This window comes from Engystomops pustulosus, chromosome 3 (genome assembly GCF_040894005.1).
Source record: "Engystomops pustulosus chromosome 3, aEngPut4.maternal, whole genome shotgun sequence".
Lineage (NCBI taxonomy): Eukaryota > Metazoa > Chordata > Amphibia > Anura > Leptodactylidae > Engystomops > Engystomops pustulosus.
This window is the reverse complement of record NC_092413.1, coordinates 189,410,850-189,431,864: the sequence shown is the minus strand read 5'-3', so window position 1 is coordinate 189,431,864 and position 21,015 is coordinate 189,410,850. Positions and strand designations below refer to the sequence as shown.

The 21,015-nt window shown below is 48.1% G+C and overlaps 1 protein-coding gene across 3 annotated transcripts in view; it reads left to right on the top strand.

Moving 5' to 3' along the window:
* The window catches only part of RYK (receptor like tyrosine kinase), a 65,881-nt gene that overhangs the window by 21,214 nt on the left and 23,652 nt on the right, over positions 1–21,015 (top strand). Inside the window, exons 2-10 of one of the 3 annotated variants that reach the window (XM_072143426.1) lie at positions 5,133–5,254; positions 10,367–10,466; positions 12,066–12,200; positions 13,633–13,692; positions 13,812–13,956; positions 14,759–14,859; positions 15,182–15,235; positions 16,763–16,888; positions 19,985–20,071. In XM_072143426.1, the coding sequence (XP_071999527.1) occupies positions 5,133–5,254; positions 10,367–10,466; positions 12,066–12,200; positions 13,633–13,692; positions 13,812–13,956; positions 14,759–14,859; positions 15,182–15,235; positions 16,763–16,888; positions 19,985–20,071 (930 nt within the window). Of the gene's footprint in view, positions 1–5,132; positions 5,255–10,366; positions 10,467–12,065; positions 12,201–13,632; positions 13,693–13,811; positions 13,957–14,758; positions 14,861–15,181; positions 15,236–16,754; positions 16,889–19,984; positions 20,072–21,015 lie in introns of all 3 variants that reach the window. The other 2 variants (XM_072143428.1, XM_072143427.1) reach the window with 2 other exon arrangements.

The window sequence follows — 21,015 nt, the reverse complement described above, 5'->3', positions numbered from 1 at the left end:
CATGGCTTAATTCCTTCTAAAATCAACTAAATTATTCTGATATTTCTGAATTCATTGGGTGCTTACTCTCCACCTAGCAGCAATGATTGCACATTGTCAGAGCTAGTACCACCCAGGTTTCTAGGAGGAATAACAGAGGAGCGAGCTCAGGACTCTATCTTATTACATCCCTGTATTTCGGATAAATATTTTAGGTTACCCGAGACATTAGGATTTTGTCATAGAAGCAGGAGAATATACAAGCCGTACATTGAGACCCTGCTGTGCAGGTTATTGCTCTGATTATTGGGGGGCACCCAGAGGGGAAGGTTCTCACATGCTTGGTACCTGCTCTTGTGGTTTGTTATCCTATACATAGGATTGTGTCTCCTGCCCCCAGGAAGAGCAGAGCCTTACTCAGCATGATGTATACAGGGCTTTCACCCCCGATTAAACAGATGTCCATCCTGTGCTGCCGGATGACACAAGATTCCCATTTCTCCATAGGGTAATTGGCTTGTCTGGTATTCCTGACCTGATATAACTTGTCTGGAGGATCACTTGTGTGTGTGATCCGTGTGGAAGCGGGTTGTCTCCAGTCAGCAGTACACAGCACTCCCACAGCGTCTCTTCTGTCTAAATAAGGCAGTCAGACTGTTTATGGGGGTGTTGTGGTGTATAAAGCTACGTGTAGGGGTTTGACATTGTCCCATCACAGTTTGGCCACATTTTATGTTTGGACTTTTCTGGGCCCGATGCAGAACCCATAAGACTAGCCCGTGATCTGTTATTGTAAGGTAAATTATTTCATTATAAGCGAGGTTGTCACCAGTAGAGAAGAGTATAGTGGTTTTTAAAGGACATTTTGTTTAAGAACTAGGCAGGACATAGTCTGACTATGGAAACATAAGGTTTAATGTACCCAGTCAGGAAACCCAGACTATCTCTGTATGTAAGAGTCTGCGGATTATCCCCTGTATTAGTCTTTTTGGAAACCAAGTCTCTCCAAGCATAGGGTGGAGGTGTTTAGCTAGAGAATCTGTCAGCAGTTTTGACCCTAGGAAGCTGCTGACAGTGGAGATCTGTGTAGTCATACCTTTCTGTATGATGTTGATAGTGATGGTACTGTGATAAGTGAAGTTATAATCCGGCTCTGCAGCTCTTGCAGGGGCTATGGGCGGGTCTTTCATCCTAAAGAACTTTGGCTTTTTGCACTGTAGTGCTCAACAGTCCCTCCCCTCTGCTACGAGAAGGATTTTGGTTGGATACTTACAGCAGTCACTCAGAGCAGAAGGGCGGGGCTGTGGAACTTTTCATTGTAAGCAAAAGCTATTCGCACTGAAAGACCCACCCAGAGCCCAAACCTGGATTAAAAATTGGCTTTTCACAGTCCTGCTGCTACTTACTAAAGATATGAAGGTCTGGTTACACAGATCTCCAGTACTTTTTTTTTTTTTTTTTTTTTTCCCTAATATTTACCAAAAATAATCCTTGTATTATCAAATCATAATGTTAACAGCCCCCCTAACATATTTATGGTTCGTTAGATGGTAGGCAAATGACTTCAGAGTAGGACTACACATGGTTCTGCCTTAAAGGGTTTTCTGACAAAGAAAAGTTAGGAACTATCCACGGGAAATGGCCTAACTTGCTGATCGCGATAATGCGGGGTCTGTCTGCTCCATAGAGATTAATGGAGCAGAACGGTCATGCGCAGCCATCTGCTCCATTAGTCTGAGGAGTGGCGAGGCGTCGGTCGTACCCATCTTTCGATTTGCGGGCGTCTCGGCAATGGTACCCCCACTGATCAGCAGGTTAGGGCCTAACTTGCCTTTGTGGGAAAAGCCCTTTAATTTTTTTTATTGCAAAAATGAGCAGAAGTGGATGTATCTGTAGTAGTGATGGGAATTCCAGCTCTTAGTGAGCTGGCTGCGCTCCCTAAGAAGAGCCGGCTGTTACGGCTCCCTGTTAAATATATAATAGGGAGCCGCAGCCAGTCAGGTACCCCGCACGACTCCACTTTTAACCCGATTATTATCAGGGTTAAAGGGGGTGTGGTGAGCCGCCTAGGGGCGGAGTTTGGTGTGCCGTCTCAGGTCATTCACGAACAAGAGCCGGCCTTTGACCCATCACTAATCTGTAGGAAGACTAGACAGGAGTTTGGTATATGATTTGGTTGATCAGATTTGCCATCCTGTAAATTGCATCCATCCCCCGATTGCGTGCATAGAGCTGTGTTCGGATGAGGTCAGTAGTGGATGTATAGATAAATCCCTCTGCTCCTTATCCTCACGTTCCAAGTGAGATCCTAGGAGCAGAGGAAGAGGCTGAGGACTACACAGAGGTCAGGCTATTAACAGTTCATCCCTAGCTGACCCCTGCTAATCCAAACAGCCCTTTCCCAGGCCGAGGCATGTAATCCCCGCATTGTCCTAACACTATAAATCTAGAGGGAAGCTGCGGCCCATGTGAGCGCTGCTTCCATGGGGTGCAGGAAGTGTGGAGCGTGTGCGGATTAGGAATGTGGCGGTGCCCTGGTGGGGGCGGCACTGGTCAGGGGCTTCCTGCAATGAAATGCATCTCGTTCAGCCTAATTCAGGAAACAGATTTCGCCTTAATCTCTTCAGCACGTTCTCCCCTTGTTTTAGCCTAATTTGTTTAGTCGGGTCCATAATGAAAAGCACTCGCTGCTGTGTTTCTCGTTTCCATTTGTTGTAGGAAAGTATTGTATCGTCTCCAGCATTTGGCCTGATGACTGCAAATATTCAGGATATTAACTGGTTTAACTTCTCACTCCTATATTGAAAACACATGCATGCCTGGCCGGTCCGAGCATACGTGTGTATGGGGCAGTGGGAAGGAATAGCGCTGATGAGAAGGAGATATGGCTATGTATCGTGTGGTGGGAATATTATTTAGCGCGGTGGTAAGTCATGGGTAACCCCTTTCCCCAGGCACTTGTCTCCGCTGTGTATATAACATGAGCTGATGTAGGCTTGTGGGTTGCTGGGCACACTGCCAGGTTATCTCTTGTACGTGCATAGGCTGAATGTCTGTGTTTCCTTCCATATTTGCAGCTTTATATCACTATGTTATGGTGTACGAAGCTCATCTACTACAATGTGTAAAATAGTTTCTTTAAATGGATTTTCGTTTACGAGGAGGACTTTGAGTTCCTTGTTTGGATTTTGGAAGTGTACTCTTCTCCTCCGTAGTTCTTGATGTCCTGCACTGTGTTCAGTCTGATCTGTGCCCCCATTTGCCTACAGGGACACAGAAGCTGTGCTCAGGGAGCTGCCGGCTGACCGAGGTGGCCTGCCAACTCTGCTAGAAGCTCCTCCAGCACAACTTCCGTATCCCTTTACCAATCAGATGGACCACGGCGTGGAATATCCGGGAGAGTCTGAGGCGGCAAGCACACGTGTTTAAAATCCATCATGGTAAATCGGGGACACTGGCTCATAGATCCAGGCACCGTGACTGTGGTAATCTTATATTTGTTATCCATGGCTCCTTTCTTGCAAAAACCAACTTTAAAAGTGTGCTAACGAAAAGCTATGGGCGTGTTACAGAAGCCCTCTGTGCTTCAGATTCACAGGCTGTTACACTGTGCAGCTGCTAGTCTCTACTTATGCACTTCCTGTAGTCTCGGCAGCAGTGAGCATACAGTCGAGGGGTTGCTCCTGCTCAGTGTAACAACCTGTGCATCTACAGCACAGAGGGTCTCCAGTAACACCCCATGCGTAAGAACAGCATTTACAATGTTCGAAACGCGTAGGACCCTATGAACTATGCACCCTGTTTTAAAATGATGAAATAAAGCACGAAGATTCCTTTTAGCAGATGTGAGTGCCGATCTGACACTTTTTTTTTTTTTCTTTTGGATAACACCCCCAGAGCCCCTTGCGCTCATTAGCATAATTGTTCAAGTTGCTTTTGGAAGGAGGCCATGAATAAAACAAATAAGATTACCACAGTAACGGTGCTTGGGTCTGAGTAAGTGTCACTGGTTTATTATGCTTACTTTTGATGATAGATTTTCTTTAATGGGATGAAATCTGGTGAGGGGGGTCTCTTTTTAAGTGGACTATGTGTGCGGCAGGATGTTTCTATGTGGAATGCAAATAAATACTTGCTGTGTGTGTGTGTGCATAGCCCAGTATCACGGTCTCATGTGATATAGATACAGCCTATCTATAGATATAAATCCTATCCAGTAACAGTACAGCTTAGATTCACTATATGTATTACATACTGGAGCTTGTGTATATGAGGGGACCGGCACGGCCAGACACTGGTTTAACCTTCTCCTTGGGGTCAGATGAGGGAGTGATATCATGAGCCTCAGAGATCTGACATGATGGATTGTGGAGGATCGCAGTGAGGGAGGAGAGACTTGTATGTGGAGTAATGAGGGGCCTCCTATGTCCCCCAGCACTGGGGTTATACCCACACACAATGCCCCCTGTACCCTCCTCCCCTTCCAGAGTTGTATTGATGCCAGTGGATTAAGAACTTTCTTTAATTGGCCCCAGTGTTTGTATTGTTCCCCGGGTTAATGGATTTCCCTCCCTCATTGATTGTTGAAGGATTTGGGGAGTTCAGGGGGGAGAGGGGGGGGTGCATGGACCGGAGGGATGGGACCTCATACACTTCATTGTCTGGAAAATTCTTATGTAGAGACTATCACTAATTCTTACCCGGAGGCTCGTGGGAAGGGGTTTGAGGGCATTGTATAAAGCCCTGCCAGTAGTCCAGAGACTAACCTATAGATAGATAAATAGATCTATACATTTATGCATCTGGCGTGCCCTGGGCACCATAACAGACAGACAGAAAGACTTGTTTAAAGGGTTAAAACAAAGAAAAAAATAAATTCTACCAAAGTAGTCAGCACCACAGCTATTCATGGCCTGTGCTCTATTAAAGTGAACGGCACTGAACTGCAATGCCACGTAATACCTGAGGAGAGGGGTGGCGCTGTTTCTGAAATGAAGCGGCCACGATTTACCATTGTCCATAATAATAGTTTTCCTATACCGTAGAGTGTGTGGATGTTGTAGTATAGATTCAGCGTATGGAGCAGATGTACAGTATGTTCTGGTGCATTGGTGTATAAATACTAAATCTTTGCTTTCTCTCTCCCTGTTTAGGATTGGACGCGGAGCTTTATTACGTCAGGAACGACATCGTCAATCACTATGCCCTGTCCTTTAACCTGCTCGTACCCACCGAGACCAGCAGCCTGCACTTCAGCTGGCACGCCAAATCTAAGGTACCTCCAAGGCTACATGTGCAGAGCCTTACCCTTTCCATCAATGTGCCCCCCCCCCAAATAACCTGTATATAGCCAATCCAGCATCTCCATCCTGTGATACACAGGTGCCTGATCAAAGCATTGGTGCTAATGGGGAGTCTAGTAAGGGGTCTGTGATGTGCACCATAATGGACAGTAAAAAGCCTGGTGGCTGGTTGTATCTAAACCTTCCCAGAAATAAGAGTATAACTGGGTGACAGTAGGGAGAGCTCAGACACGTATCTTCCTCATACACATGGCAGGTCTAGACAGCTCCGCTCTCGGTATCTATTGAGGTGCAGCATCCGTGGCTCGGGCTTTGTGCTGGGGGATATTTCTGGCAGTGCCGCACATTTCCATAGTCTCATTCCCTTATGTGTTGATGTCTTGTTTTGACAGCTGACACTTCTTTTTGCTATGATCTCTCATTCATGTGTTTTCTTTTTTTCTGGCTGGTGTATCTCTGTGATATCTCTATGATAGCGTTTTGTGGCACGAGCCTAGCAACGTCTCTATTCAGCTGTGATGTTTTATTATAATGGAATCTGCCTGTCTATTGTGTAACATTGCAGGTATATACCTAAGTAACCATAGTGCTTCCGACTGCTATTATTATTCCTGTACCTATCATCTTATACAAGTGTCTCATCTCCTCCCTGGAAGGGAGCAGAAAGAAACCACTTAAAGGGGTTTTCCTACCAAACAAGTTAGGCTATCCTGTGGATAGGGCGTAACTTTGCTGATTGGTGGGGATCTCAGTGATGAGACCCCCACGGATCTCGGGTAGGAGTGATCCCAGTTGGACCCCTCGTCGTTCCCTGAGATGAGTGGAGCAGGACAGACATTCTCCTCTCTAAGAGCAGCGAGGGTCCGGCAGAGGAACCTCTGATCCCTGTTCTTGTAATCTGTGGGGGTCTCCTCCCTAAGCTCCCTGTCGGTCAGCAAGTTTTAGGGCCTAAATTCTTTAACCCCTCCCTTATCATGTGAATTAACTTCTTCTACTTGGTGTTCCTTGCATGGCCCAATGTGGTGGCATCATCCAGAAAATCCTTTGAAGTGAGATGTGCAATTGGTTGTATAATGTGCTAACCCCCTGGGATCATCCCCCATCACTATGATTGATGTCCCCGGATCCTGGGGCTGGCAATTCAGAAGTGTACAGGGCGTTCTAGGCTTTTAAAGCCTGACCTCATGACCGAGAGCTGCACCTTTTATGGAATTGCTTCAAAGTAGCAATTTTTTTTTTTCCTTCCAATGGACCTTCAGTTGCACATCTGTCTTACTCCTGTTACCTCCACTACATCACAAGAATATACATGTATTTTTGAGTTCATCAAATTTTTTATTTACATAATCATATTGGCGCATTGAAGGTGTGGCCATGGGTCCGGCGCATTGAAGGTGTGGCCATGGGTCCGGCGCACTGAAGGTGTGGCCATGGGTCCGGCGCATTGAAGGTGTGGCCATGGGTCCGGCGCACTGAAGGTGTGGCCATGGGTCCGGCGCACTGAAGGTGTGGCCATGGGTCCGGCGCACTGAAGGTGTGGCCATGGGTCCGGCGCACTGAAGGTGTGGCCATGGGTCCGGCGCACTGAAGGTGTGGCCATGGGTCCGGCGCACTGAAGGTGTGGCCATGGGTCCGGCGCACTGAAGGTGTGGCCATGGGTCCGGCGCACTGAAGGTGTGGCCATGGGTCCGGCGCACTGAAGGTGTGGCCATGGGTCCGGCGCACTGAAGGTGTGGCCATGGGTCCGGCGCACTGAAGGTGTGGCCATGGGTCCGGCGCACTGAAGGTGTGGCCATGGGTCCGGCGCACTGAAGGTGTGGCCATGGGTCCGGCGCACTGAAGGTGTGGCCATGGGTCCGGCGCACTGAAGGTGTGGCCATGGGTCCGGCGCACTGAAGGTGTGGCCATGGGTCCGGCGCACTGAAGGTGTGGCCATGGGTCCGGCGCACTGAAGGTGTGGCCATGGGTCCGGCGCACTGAAGGTGTGGCCATGGGTCCGGCGCACTGAAGGTGTGGCCATGGGTCCGGCGCACTGAAGGTGTGGCCATGGGTCCGGCGCACTGAAGGTGTGGCCATGGGTCCGGCGCACTGAAGGTGTGGCCATGGGTCCGGCGCACTGAAGGTGTGGCCATGGGTCCGGCGCACTGAAGGTGTGGCCATGGGTCCGGCGCACTGAAGGTGTGGCCATGGGTCCGGCGCACTGAAGGTGTGGCCATGGGTCCGGCGCACTGAAGGTGTGGCCATGGGTCCGGCGCACTGAAGGTGTGGCCATGGGTCCGGCGCACTGAAGGTGTGGCCATGGGTCCGGCGCACTGAAGGTGTGGCCATGGGTCCGGCGCACTGAAGGTGTGGCCATGGGTCCGGCGCACTGAAGGTGTGGCCATGGGTCCGGCGCACTGAAGGTGTGGCCATGGGTCCGGCGCACTGAAGGTGTGGCCATGGGTCCGGCGCACTGAAGGTGTGGCCATGGGTCCGGCGCACTGAAGGTGTGGCCATGGGTCCGGCGCACTGAAGGTGTGGCCATGGGTCCGGCGCACTGAAGGTGTGGCCATGGGTCCGGCGCACTGAAGGTGTGGCCATGGGTCCGGCGCACTGAAGGTGTGGCCATGGGTCCGGCGCACTGAAGGTGTGGCCATGGGTCCGGCGCACTGAAGGTGTGGCCATGGGTCCGGCGCACTGAAGGTGTGGCCATGGGTCCGGCGCACTGAAGGTGTGGCCATGGGTCCGGCGCACTGAAGGTGTGGCCATGGGTCCGGCGCACTGAAGGTGTGGCCATGGGTCCGGCGCACTGAAGGTGTGGCCATGGGTCCGGCGCACTGAAGGTGTGGCCATGGGTCCGGCGCACTGAAGGTGTGGCCATGGGTCCGGCGCACTGAAGGTGTGGCCATGGGTCCGGCGCACTGAAGGTGTGGCCATGGGTCCGGCGCACTGAAGGTGTGGCCATGGGTCCGGCGCACTGAAGGTGTGGCCATGGGTCCGGCGCACTGAAGGTGTGGCCATGGGTCCGGCGCACTGAAGGTGTGGCCATGGGTCCGGCGCACTGAAGGTGTGGCCATGGGTCCGGCGCACTGAAGGTGTGGCCATGGGTCCGGCGCACTGAAGGTGTGGCCATGGGTCCGGCGCACTGAAGGTGTGGCCATGGGTCCGGCGCACTGAAGGTGTGGCCATGGGTCCGGCGCACTGAAGGTGTGGCCATGGGTCCGGCGCACTGAAGGTGTGGCCATGGGTCCGGCGCACTGAAGGTGTGGCCATGGGTCCGGCGCACTGAAGGTGTGGCCATGGGTCCGGCGCACTGAAGGTGTGGCCATGGGTCCGGCGCACTGAAGGTGTGGCCATGGGTCCGGCGCACTGAAGGTGTGGCCATGGGTCCGGCGCACTGAAGGTGTGGCCATGGGTCCGGCGCACTGAAGGTGTGGCCATGGGTCCGGCGCACTGAAGGTGTGGCCATGGGTCCGGCGCACTGAAGGTGTGGCCATGGGTCCGGCGCACTGAAGGTGTGGCCATGGGTCCGGCGCACTGAAGGTGTGGCCATGGGTCCGGCGCACTGAAGGTGTGGCCATGGGTCCGGCGCACTGAAGGTGTGGCCATGGGTCCGGCGCACTGAAGGTGTGGCCATGGGTCCGGCGCACTGAAGGTGTGGCCATGGGTCCGGCGCACTGAAGGTGTGGCCATGGGTCCGGCGCACTGAAGGTGTGGCCATGGGTCCGGCGCACTGAAGGTGTGGCCATGGGTCCGGCGCACTGAAGGTGTGGCCATGGGTCCGGCGCACTGAAGGTGTGGCCATGGGTCCGGCGCACTGAAGGTGTGGCCATGGGTCCGGCGCACTGAAGGTGTGGCCATGGGTCCGGCGCACTGAAGGTGTGGCCATGGGTCCGGCGCACTGAAGGTGTGGCCATGGGTCCGGCGCACTGAAGGTGTGGCCATGGGTCCGGCGCACTGAAGGTGTGGCCATGGGTCCGGCGCACTGAAGGTGTGGCCATGGGTCCGGCGCACTGAAGGTGTGGCCATGGGTCCGGCGCACTGAAGGTGTGGCCATGGGTCCGGCGCACTGAAGGTGTGGCCATGGGTCCGGCGCACTGAAGGTGTGGCCATGGGTCCGGCGCACTGAAGGTGTGGCCATGGGTCCGGCGCACTGAAGGTGTGGCCATGGGTCCGGCGCACTGAAGGTGTGGCCATGGGTCCGGCGCACTGAAGGTGTGGCCATGGGTCCGGCGCACTGAAGGTGTGGCCATGGGTCCGGCGCACTGAAGGTGTGGCCATGGGTCCGGCGCACTGAAGGTGTGGCCATGGGTCCGGCGCACTGAAGGTGTGGCCATGGGTCCGGCGCACTGAAGGTGTGGCCATGGGTCCGGCGCACTGAAGGTGTGGCCATGGGTCCGGCGCACTGAAGGTGTGGCCATGGGTCCGGCGCACTGAAGGTGTGGCCATGGGTCCGGCGCACTGAAGGTGTGGCCATGGGTCCGGCGCACTGAAGGTGTGGCCATGGGTCCGGCGCACTGAAGGTGTGGCCATGGGTCCGGCGCACTGAAGGTGTGGCCATGGGTCCGGCGCACTGAAGGTGTGGCCATGGGTCCGGCGCACTGAAGGTGTGGCCATGGGTCCGGCGCACTGAAGGTGTGGCCATGGGTCCGGCGCACTGAAGGTGTGGCCATGGGTCCGGCGCACTGAAGGTGTGGCCATGGGTCCGGCGCACTGAAGGTGTGGCCATGGGTCCGGCGCACTGAAGGTGTGGCCATGGGTCCGGCGCACTGAAGGTGTGGCCATGGGTCCGGCGCACTGAAGGTGTGGCCATGGGTCCGGCGCACTGAAGGTGTGGCCATGGGTCCGGCGCACTGAAGGTGTGGCCATGGGTCCGGCGCACTGAAGGTGTGGCCATGGGTCCGGCGCACTGAAGGTGTGGCCATGGGTCCGGCGCACTGAAGGTGTGGCCATGGGTCCGGCGCACCCTCTCTCCCTCTTGGGGAGTTTTATTCGGGCAAAAACTGAGTAAAACAGCTCCTACCCCAGTCTGTTAATGTATTCCTTAGGACAAAGGTTGCATGTTGATTCTTCACACTTTATTTCATTTTTTTTTTTTTTGTCAGGTTGAGTACAAACTGGGCTTTAATGTGGACAATCCTCTGGCCATGGACGTACCACAGACCAATATTTCATTGCAGGGGGATGTCCCGCTTTCCTTGTCAGGTAGGTTGCTCTTTAAAGCTTTTTTTCCTGCCCGCTATGACCAGTGTTATAAAATCCCTGCTAACAATGAAATGACAGGGACTGGAAATTGTGCTTCATAATGGGATCCACATGTCCTGGGTATAAGGAGCCTCTGCTGCTTGTACTGGACCACAGCACCACCTGCTGGTGAGGATGTATCATTACACTACTGAATTATTCTCTGACTAAAGTAATCCTACTCGCTATTCCTATACCAGAGTTTGACATGATCATGTACAGAATATTACATGGAGTGGCCACATATTGCTATATATCCAGGTAACATAACACACAATTGTGATGGTTAGAATGGCATTAGTTTTGTCAAAGCACCCAAATGATATTAATCCCCTTGTGGCCGCACGTGGTGGTTCCTGCGATGCTCTGCTTGTCATGAGCACCCCTCTACATTAAATTTAGCAATTTGTGGGGGTAAATGTTTGATATTAAATGTAAAATTATAAAAATCCATGTACATTATCTAAACAAAAAAGAAATGCTAAAAATGGATTGTTTGGCCTTTTATTCAAGTCTACTTGTTTCGCATTGATCGCCCCACTCCCAGTTTTGCTTCAAAAGCCTTTGGTATATTGGTGCAATCCGAAAATACCTTATGGGATCTGTGGGTAAAGCAGAACACTGATCAATAGCCTGCATTGAGCAGAATCTCTAAGGTAAATAGTCCTATGTAGAAGAAAGTCCACTACTTCTAAACATGGGATCTTCATAAGAACAGCTGTGTGGCACATTTTGATGATCAGTACTAATAGACCCCATAATACATTACACATTTGAGACCAGCTGCATATTCATAACTAGCTTTTTTTAGAAAGAGGACATTTCCATCTCGTTCAATCTGTTGTAAGGCTTGAACAATGCTATGTTATACTTATGTAGTGGGATAGAGGAGCAAACATTTGGGGGGAGATTTATCAGCACTTCCATGACAGTTTTTGGCATAGAAGCGCTGAAATAATCGCAATTTCTTACACCCTCTGATATGGGTTTAAGTCCAAAACATATTACTTTTATAGTGGTACACAAATAACAACATAACATCAATTGCACTTACATAGCGGGATGATGTCAATCCGTCACCCTGGATACAGCTCATCTCACTTTAAGGCCTTATTCACACAGCCAGAATTGTGGCCGTGAGCTGCACAAATGATGCGGCCCAATCGCAGCCAATATAGTCAATGGCACCCAGCCACATGGCGTCTCACTGAGCCGCAAAATATCGGACATATCCTTTATTCTAGCAAATTTGTGGCATGTCTGCTTGGCTTTCAGTGGAGTGGGGAGGGGTGAGGAGCTTTCATCCTGTTGTCTTGAATATATGTGATTTCTGTGTTACTAGTCTCTATATATATATATATAGTACTGCAGTATATTTTCTTCTATTGTAAGATGCAGTCTCTTAGGTGGCAGTGAGCTGCACTGTGGGCCCTCCAGGCGTTGCCAGGTTTGGTATCGTAAAGCGTTTGCAGTGTTGTTCTCTCCACATGTACATGAGCCCCGCTGCACGGGACCTTCGCTCCTGACATTCACAGTCTCCGCTTGTATTTTTCTTGGCAGTCTTCAGAGTTGATCTTTTCTGCTCTGGGAAAATGGACATGGAGGTCACACTCATCATGCAGCTCAACATAACCATCAGCTCTGCCAAAAACATCACAGTCCTGAATTTCAAGCGGAGGAAAATGTGCTACAGAAGTAAGTGTCCTCCTATGGGGGGGCTCTGTGGGGCTCCAGGCACCACGGCTATGGACACATAGAGGGTGATATGGGAAATGTTATTTTTAGACTTGATGAAATAGCAGGTTATGTCTCTTGTCATGATTTGTATTTAGTAAAACCCGGATTAGTCACAGGATTTCTTAAATAAAAAGCATGTGACAGGACTCTTAAAGGACATTTAACACCCCAATGAAAGAATTATGCAAATGAGCGGCTCCAGGCTCCATTAACACCTATGGCTCTTTTGCATACATTCCTTCATCCTGGTGGTAGATGCCCTTTAAGACATGTAGTGAGAGTCTGGTTGCTCCTGACATACACATTGACCAGTCATTGTGTGCGCTTATATAGGACATCTTTTCTCAAAAGCCTTTTTTTTTTTTTTTTTTCATCTTTACCCAGAAATCCTGCTTCAATCATAATAAACCATAAACTTAAAGAGAACCCGTCATGCAAAATAACCCCCCTAAACTAAATATATTTTCATAAACTGCCATTAGAGAGCATTGCCTCTATCCCTTCATTGTCCCTCTACATGCCTGTAGACCTAAGCAATGAGGTCCTAAAGCTGTATGCAAATGACCTGTGAAATGTCCAATGAAGCATTAGCATATTCAAGCTGTCCACTCTATTCATGAGTGGGAGGCACAGCCACACCCCCAGTGCATGACTGACAGGCTGTATAATGATGTGCTTCCTGGTGCTGGTGGCCACGCCCCCTGCAGCCTGTGTGTGCATGTGTGTGTGTTTAGGAGAGATACAGCAGCTCCATGTTACAGCAGAACATGTCAGATTCATGTGTAGCTGATGTCTGTGTCTCTCGCCTGTTTATTAGGAGGATGCAGCATGTCAGCAGATGCAGCACACACACTAGCAATGCTTTACTGTACATTACACACAGACATGAGCAGGGGGAGGAGAGGGGAGGGGGAACAGGGGTGACAATGAATAATGTATGAAATAACTAGATAAAGGCTGGGATGGGATCCTTGTGAGCTGCTCCAACAGGTAGAGGTGACAGGACAAGTGACAGAGACCTGATGACAGGTGTCCTTTAAAAAACCAACACGGCTATACTTAATCTGTCATCATATCCTCTTCTTCAATAGGGCAGCACAAAGAAGGCATTGACTCCTAGATGTGATAGTCAATGGATGGGGGGGGGGGAGGGATTGGAGATAAAAAAATAAAACTGAGAATCCAGAGAATGAGGGTCCTCTTCTCACTAATGGGTCCAGGCGTCCTGTTACCTCATTCAGTGTAAGGGGCGTTGGAAATTGCTTAGAAGGGCACACGGTTAATTCTTGCACTCTCATATTTGGGGTCTGTATTCGGTAGGGGTGGGCATTGCAGCTATCACTCACACTTTTTCATAATGTTGTAGTAATGTCCCTCCTTCTCCCCACAGAGATTGAGCAAGAAGTGAAACCGCCGATATCTTTAGACAGAAACAGCACAAGAATCCATTGTAAGTTACCACCTGTAATGACTGCTGGAGTATCTGAGTTATGTGGATTCGTTGCATATGTGGATATTTTCTACCTTCCTCTTGACTTATAGATAATTTTTTTTTTTTGCTCCTTTCAGTTGACCCTGTAAATGTAGCCCCCACCACCTCCACCCGTGTCTTCTACATCAGTGTCGGGGTCTGCTGTGCAGTGATTTTCCTGGTGGCGATTATCCTGGCCGTGCTGCATCTTCACAGCATGAAGAGAGTAGAACTGGATGACAGGTAAGGGCAGATGTACTCTGCACTCACGGCACATGGGGCACTGGATACTATGAATTGCTCACTGCCCACTGTTCCTTTTCATGGGTATCTCACAGACTGTGTTTTGTTTTTTGAGAGAATCTTTGAAAAACGGATGTCAGTCTGATATAATTCTGACCTTTTTGCCCAGCTCAGATTGGGCACGTTCCTCCGCAGGAAGCTATAGACTGTGTCCTCTAGGTGGCAGCACTGGCTTATGCTAAAATCTGTTAAAAAGAATAGAAATGGAATGATTTTGGTAAAGTAAATTTGTGATTGCAGGTTAATCATTAAACTTTATTAGGTCATCAAACTTTAAAAACTCCCACTAACATCAGCCTTGACAGTATCCCTTAAAGCGGCTGGTCACCCATATAATACTTATCTGGTTATTGTTTGCTGCCAGAAGCTGTGGGTCAATTAACTCCCCCCCCCCCCCCCCCCCCCAGGTAGCAGGATATGGGACTTTCTGTGACATCCTATAGGATTGTCGTATTAAGGGGGCCATGTTTTCATTCATGTCCACTCCCATAGATCTGCCTGCAGTCCCCTCCATCCACTAGAATCCAGCAAGACATGGGATATCGCTCTCGAGTCCCGCTGCCCCCGACCCTTGGCTCGTGTCCTAGAACTGGAAACCCCATTGAGGGTAGTCATTTATGCATGCATACATAAGTACATACATACTTGATAATGTTTGTCCCACTATTTCAGACTGGAGCACCATTTTTGTTGTGAAAGTTTACTTTATTCCTAAGTAACTGGCTTGTTTTTCTCCTTGCAGTATGAGCGACAGCGGCAGCTCCCAGGGACTGTCTCAGCCCTCAACCCAGACAACGCAGTATCTACGAGCGGACACCCCGAACAACGCCACCCCAGTCACCAGTAAGAGTTCATTTAACAATCTTGTGTTCAGCGTGAGCAGTGCACATAGTATAGCCTGAGAGCCTGCTTAACTGCTTAACCTGCTTACCAATTGGTAATCCTGGGCTTAAAAGGGTTTATCCACAAATCAGACTTGTCCTCTTCAAAACTTAGTTTGTTGTTTAACAGTTTCACACCGTAGTAAGTAGTTCAGTAGCTGAGGTTTGCTCATACTGAGTGATGTTAATCTGGGGCGATGGGGAATGTGGCTAATGGGTAAATGATTTCCCTTGTGGGCTGCGGTAGCTCGGAGGTTAATACATTTTTGTCCCTGGTGGTCTAGACGCAACGGGAGAACACGGTACCAGCGGCGCAGGAACGACGCGGAATCTAAACGGTAAGTATATCACATTCTGTTATTTTTTACTATTGGTCGCCATCTTGAAAACCAGTTATGCAGTGTTTTATTTCTATTTCCTGTGTATTTGTGGAAACTAAATTATTTTTAGAAGAAATTATATCCTATGTAAATTAGGTATTCACCTCCCGTAGACATGATTACTGTAGCACTTAAATTAGCTGCATAGTTCTGTGTCATAGCTTATAAGACATTCCCAGCATGTGTTACTATAATCTTGTTTTGACGCAGCTAGATGCTGCTTTATGTGATTTATTTTCACCAGCAGGTGGCAGTCTTCATTAACAGTTGAACACAATTTCAGATTGCAACTCGAGGCTGCGTCACACGCACTTAAAAACGCACAGTGGGGTGGAGTTTCACCTGATCGCAGATATGGTTATACCTAAACGCGTGTGACTGAAAACCAGCAGCAAGTGCTTTGCATTGTCTACCACTAAAACACTTGCTTCCCATTCCCGATCAGATATCTTTATAAGCTTGCGATCAGGAGCAGCCCCTTACTCCTGCGCTTTTATTGCGTTCCTAAACGCAACTCACATGCAGCTGAACATATTGCACAACATTAGACATGGTTATTGAAGATGTTCAGGGGCAATTGCTTTGAGCAAATTTTTCTTCTCCCCCCCCCCCCCCCCATATTGATCACAATTATTGGATTTTTGGCAAAAAGCAAACAAAACAGACCTCTCTCAAAAATATGCCAACCAATTTATAGCGAGTTGCCCTCATTAGAAATTATGATATTATAATTTTCTGAAAAGACTAGACTGCAAGCCATTGTATGTGATGCAGAGAGCTGAGGTGAGGATTATTAATGAAAACATACTACTAGATAACTACTATAACATCGCTTCTCCATGGTCTATCTACACGTAGTGCAATACCTGTCCTGCACCCCAAGTGTGTAGAGTGCTGATATATAATGGTCTCTTCAGAAGGTGGAAGCACAAACTCCATAGACGTCTATCTGCAGTTATAGGCAAAGACCAAGAGTCTTGCAGGACGGTTCTTAGCTACTAAGTGCTGAGTAAACCCTCCTGGCTTTGGCTGATGTAACGTCACTCATATGCCTTATCAGGTTTCGTGCCCATTACGACGGCCAGCACTCTACATTGCAGCCATACCTCTGTGATAGGAGGCTAACATGAGGACACCATGTTCTTCAGATGCCACTTATGAGAAGATTCTGATAAGCCGTTTCTGAGAGTTTCTAGAAAACCTGTGTGATACTAGCGAGTAGCGGAGAAGTTACACATTGTAGCAACCTAAAGACAGTTACAGCTGTCAGATTATTCATTATTAACAAATGAAATCTAATATTTCAAGATATTCTGATCTATGTGATATGCATTAATTTATATTCCCCCGTTCAGTGATGGTGCAGGCCTGACCTGACCTCTCGGATCTGTAGCGTCTATGTATCCATGTGATTTTCTGTACTTGTTTCCATCATCACTACCAGGGTATTCATATTGCTTTTGTTTGGCTCCATTGGCTCCTCAGGTTATCCAACGTTGCGGATTGAGAAGAACGACCTGAAAAGTGTCACCTTACAAGAGGCTAAGGCAAAGGTTAAAGATATCGCCATCTCCAGAGAAAGGGTGACCCTGAAGGACGTCCTGCAGGAAGGTGAGATAAGAGCCATATCCTGCGGAGGAATATAGAATTTCTGTGTGGTCAGTCTATTGCGCTACGGCTTCTGTGTAAGAGCTGACTGGCATTGCTGCTTTACTCAGAGCTTATTCCTCACCCATGTTTGTGGCTCGGGCAGTCCTTTGCCTTGTCATTGGCTCACAAATCAATGGGCCACAAATAATTGTAATGATCCTTATACGTACAGCGAAATATCCACTGCAGAAATGCCTGCGCCACGTACCACCTGGAAAAAGACAGTTTTTTCGGTTACAGAAATCCTCCGCCACTGAAAAAGATTAACCCCTGGGCTACTGGCTTCTGTTTAAATCCCATTTTTACTGATGCTTCTTTTCTGGACTTCGCTCTAGTCGGCCTCAGACTTGTGCCTGATGCTTCAAGTTTCTTTTGGGCAGAAGGTCTCTTCTCTTCACCTTTGTCTACCTTTACCTTTGTCTAATTTCCTGATACCACTGCACATTGTGTATTCTGCAGTTTCCCCCTTTCTGTGCTTGTGGGTCATGGAATGAGGTATAATAACAATTACTACAAATTAATGACCGCCATGGGTCCTGCTCCGCGTGCAGCGGGAGACACATTCATATAACACATGGAGATCTGATAAGATTTACTTCCTCCGTATAATTAGTCATATTAGAGGAAGGTTTTACTTGGCAGCCGTGGATTGTACAGTCTCCTGCTTAGAATATTAAAGAGACCTTTCCATTGTTCTACAAACCCTTGTATTCAGATCAATACGAGGTCAGTGCAATGAATAAGATTTATTAGCAATTTTTCAGAAACCCAGTTTAGTTTCTGGTGATTGTGGTTAGTATAGATGATCAGTAAGTGATCAGGTATCCTTCTGATCTTTTACAGGGCGCCCTCCTTTGTCCTCAATTAGACATATCCAAATATTTGGTCACTTATATAGTATCCGTCTACTAATGTATAATATCAAATTTGTTATCCCTGGCTAATATTGTCCTAGAGTCACATTTTCCAGATATCTCTCCTGGCTGCTATCTCTGTATAACTACTATCTTACAAAGCTTGGCTGTGACTTCTATGCTTCTCCCATTGTTACTTGTCAAGCTCCAGTCTTTCTGACGGCGGTGTGGATTGCCTGCAAGATAACCCAGCTCACTTGGCAACAATATTACGTCCTCTATTTTTGTTTTCCCGTATGTAAAGTCGGCATAAGGACTTGTTATATACACATACATCAAGGGCTGATCATGTGGTGACCCACATCTAAGGGGAAGACTACCTTCAGCTGTGTATTATCCTCTAGACCCTCACTTCTAAACATGGAGGGGGTGACGCCTAGACCGTATCATTAACCGTCTTTCATGATCGGACAAGGAATCCCTATAGAGGGCACTACTGAGCAGCTTACCCACTTGTAATCTAGACTGGAGTCTTCTCACTTAATTAGAATGTGTTTCCTCTATTCTGACTTATCCATCATGAAATTTCCACAAATTTTAGGTTTCTCCTTGTACAAATTTATTACACTGACTGGTGTAAAGAACATCTCGACTACTGGGTGGGCAAGTCACAGATCCTTATCAAATCATAATTTTTGTCTTAATCCCCCACAATACACAACGCATCCCTGGTTATGATCAGACAGCGGGATAGGAAGGAGGAGGACGCCTTTCCATGTATAGTATGTATAATATTGTGATCGGCCAGGCTCTTGGAGAAATGTTTTCTGGGCAGACGCCACTTTTACATGCTGATAAATTGGTTAATTTTGGAAGGATCTTTGTGCTAAATCTGTTAGCGTTTTCTAGTGGTGCTTGGTCTCCATTCTCCTCGTTGTGTCACATTTAGCACCTTTACAGGGGTTGTACCTAGTTTGCGTGCACAGGATAGAGGCTAATAATCTGATACATAACATGTGAGCTCCTTTCTTGCTGATGGATGGTGAGGCAGGTAGAGCATGCATCCTGTAGCTCCATTCATTTGGAAATTGCTGAGTACAGTGTTGAGGTATCTCCAGCGCTCACATAGTCTGTTAATGGTAGCGCTGGAGATGGCCATGTGCAGTGCAGGTTATTGACTATTGCATCCTGCTGCTACATTAGTGACCCCTTATTGATGGGGAACAGCTTGTAAAGTTGGTACAACCCCTTTTAACTTTTTAGTGACCTTTTCTGGCAGTTTCCCCTCCCTCCCCCCATTCACATTAGCAGCGGTGTTATGTTCTGTAGACTGACGTGTGTTGTGATCCCGTGGCCTGTGTGTAGTATGCACGGCATGCATGTAATACTGCGCTCTTTACTATTACCATACACCGCTTAACAACTGTGATGAAGCGAGGCCGAGTCTCGGCTTGTTCTCAGGTAGCCTGCTGACGCAGGTGAGTGTCAGCCTCGTCTTCTCAGCTGTGTTATTTGTTGCACAGAGCTGACTACTTTTTTTTTTCACAGTGGAATTTAGATGAAATTTGCTTTTTGAAAAAATGATCTCTTCTTGGGCACTACTACACTCAGAACACTAAATTGTTATAAACCTTAAGGGTATTTCCTCTGCATTATCCTTTTTCCTCTGTTTTTACTATTGGAAAAGCATTGACTAAATTCATAAGAATTTAATGCTCATGGGTCAGGACCCACCCTGCTGATAAGGGAAAATCAACATCCTGGTAATTATGTTTTACCCAGAATAATTACAGTAATGGCACATTGTAGATTCCTGGTAAGGTAAGATCACCCAACCATACCATGGTGTGCGCTCCCTCTGGCAGGATCTGCTCTAGACTTTTTATGCTCTGGTTTTCACAGAAAAAGGCTTTAAGTTATGCAAATGAGCTTGATGGTTTCCAGGTTCTATAGGTGATATTGGAGCCTAAAGCCCCTAAGGTTCATTTGCATAATTTTAAAGCCTTTTTATTTTCTTTAAAACAAGGTCATATGAAGCTTAAAGAAGAGCAGATCCTGCCAAAGGGGGCGCACATCAGTATGCCAGTGTGCTTGGTTTACAATCCTTCATCATGGTGGTAGATGTCCTTTAAAGCCTTTTACATTGCAGTACTCTCAATATTTGTTTTTTTTTTTTTTTTTTCTCAATTCTTTAACCCCTCAGGGACGTTTGGTCGAATATTCCATGGAATTTTGCTGGATGACAAAGATCCAAGCAAAGAGAAGCCGATGTTTGTAAAAACCGTGAAAGGTGAGTTGTATCTACAAGGCGTAGGAATGTGGATTTTGTGTATCCTGAAACCTTTTTGTTTTCTGTTTTTTTTTTTTTTCTTCCCTAAATCAGCACTGAAATATGACCTCAAATTCAATCGCGATAAAACTTGGGCACTTACTCACAGCTCCAGGCACCTGTGGTAATCCTCTTATATTTATTTTATCCACAGCCTCTTTCCTTTTAAAATCGACTTTTAAAATTGTGCTAATCAGCCTGAGGGGTGTTGCCAGAGCCCATCCTGTAGTGTAACTTCAAAGGCTGTTAGATGTTCTGACCCCTCCCTCTGAGCTAGAAGGGCTCAACAGGTTTTACCAGAGCCCCTCTGTGCTGCAGATTCACAGGTTGTTATCCTTTATCATAACCCCCCCCCCCCCCCCCCAATCCCCTCTGCCTAATGTAATCTCACACCGTGGGAGGGGAGGTGCTCCTGCATAGTCTAACAGCCGGTGAATTTGCAACACAGAAGGGCTCTAACACCCGATCAGCTGTTCAGGCTGATTAACATTTTAAAAGTTGATTTTCAAAGGGAGGCTGCATGGATAAGAAATATAAGAAGATCACCACAGTCATGGTGCCTGGATCTATAAGCAAGTGTCCCTGGTTTATCATGATGGATTCTGATGGTAGATTTCCTTTAGATCCGTCCGAGGAATCGGCATTCTGTCTGGGTTACCCAGCATGCTGTTCTGTTTCCCCATACCTGATGGACTGATCAGGTATCATGTCTGCAGAATCCCTTTAAGATTGCAGTACACAGGGATCTTGCGGTTAACACACGGCCACATACAGACCCTGTGCTTGGTGCTTGCAGCCTGAGAGCAGGACACTCTTGGTTTGTAGTCTGGGCTACACAGAAGATCTATGTGTGTCTATGGTTACAAACAGTAGAAGATTGTGTTACATGCAGCCATTTATCACGC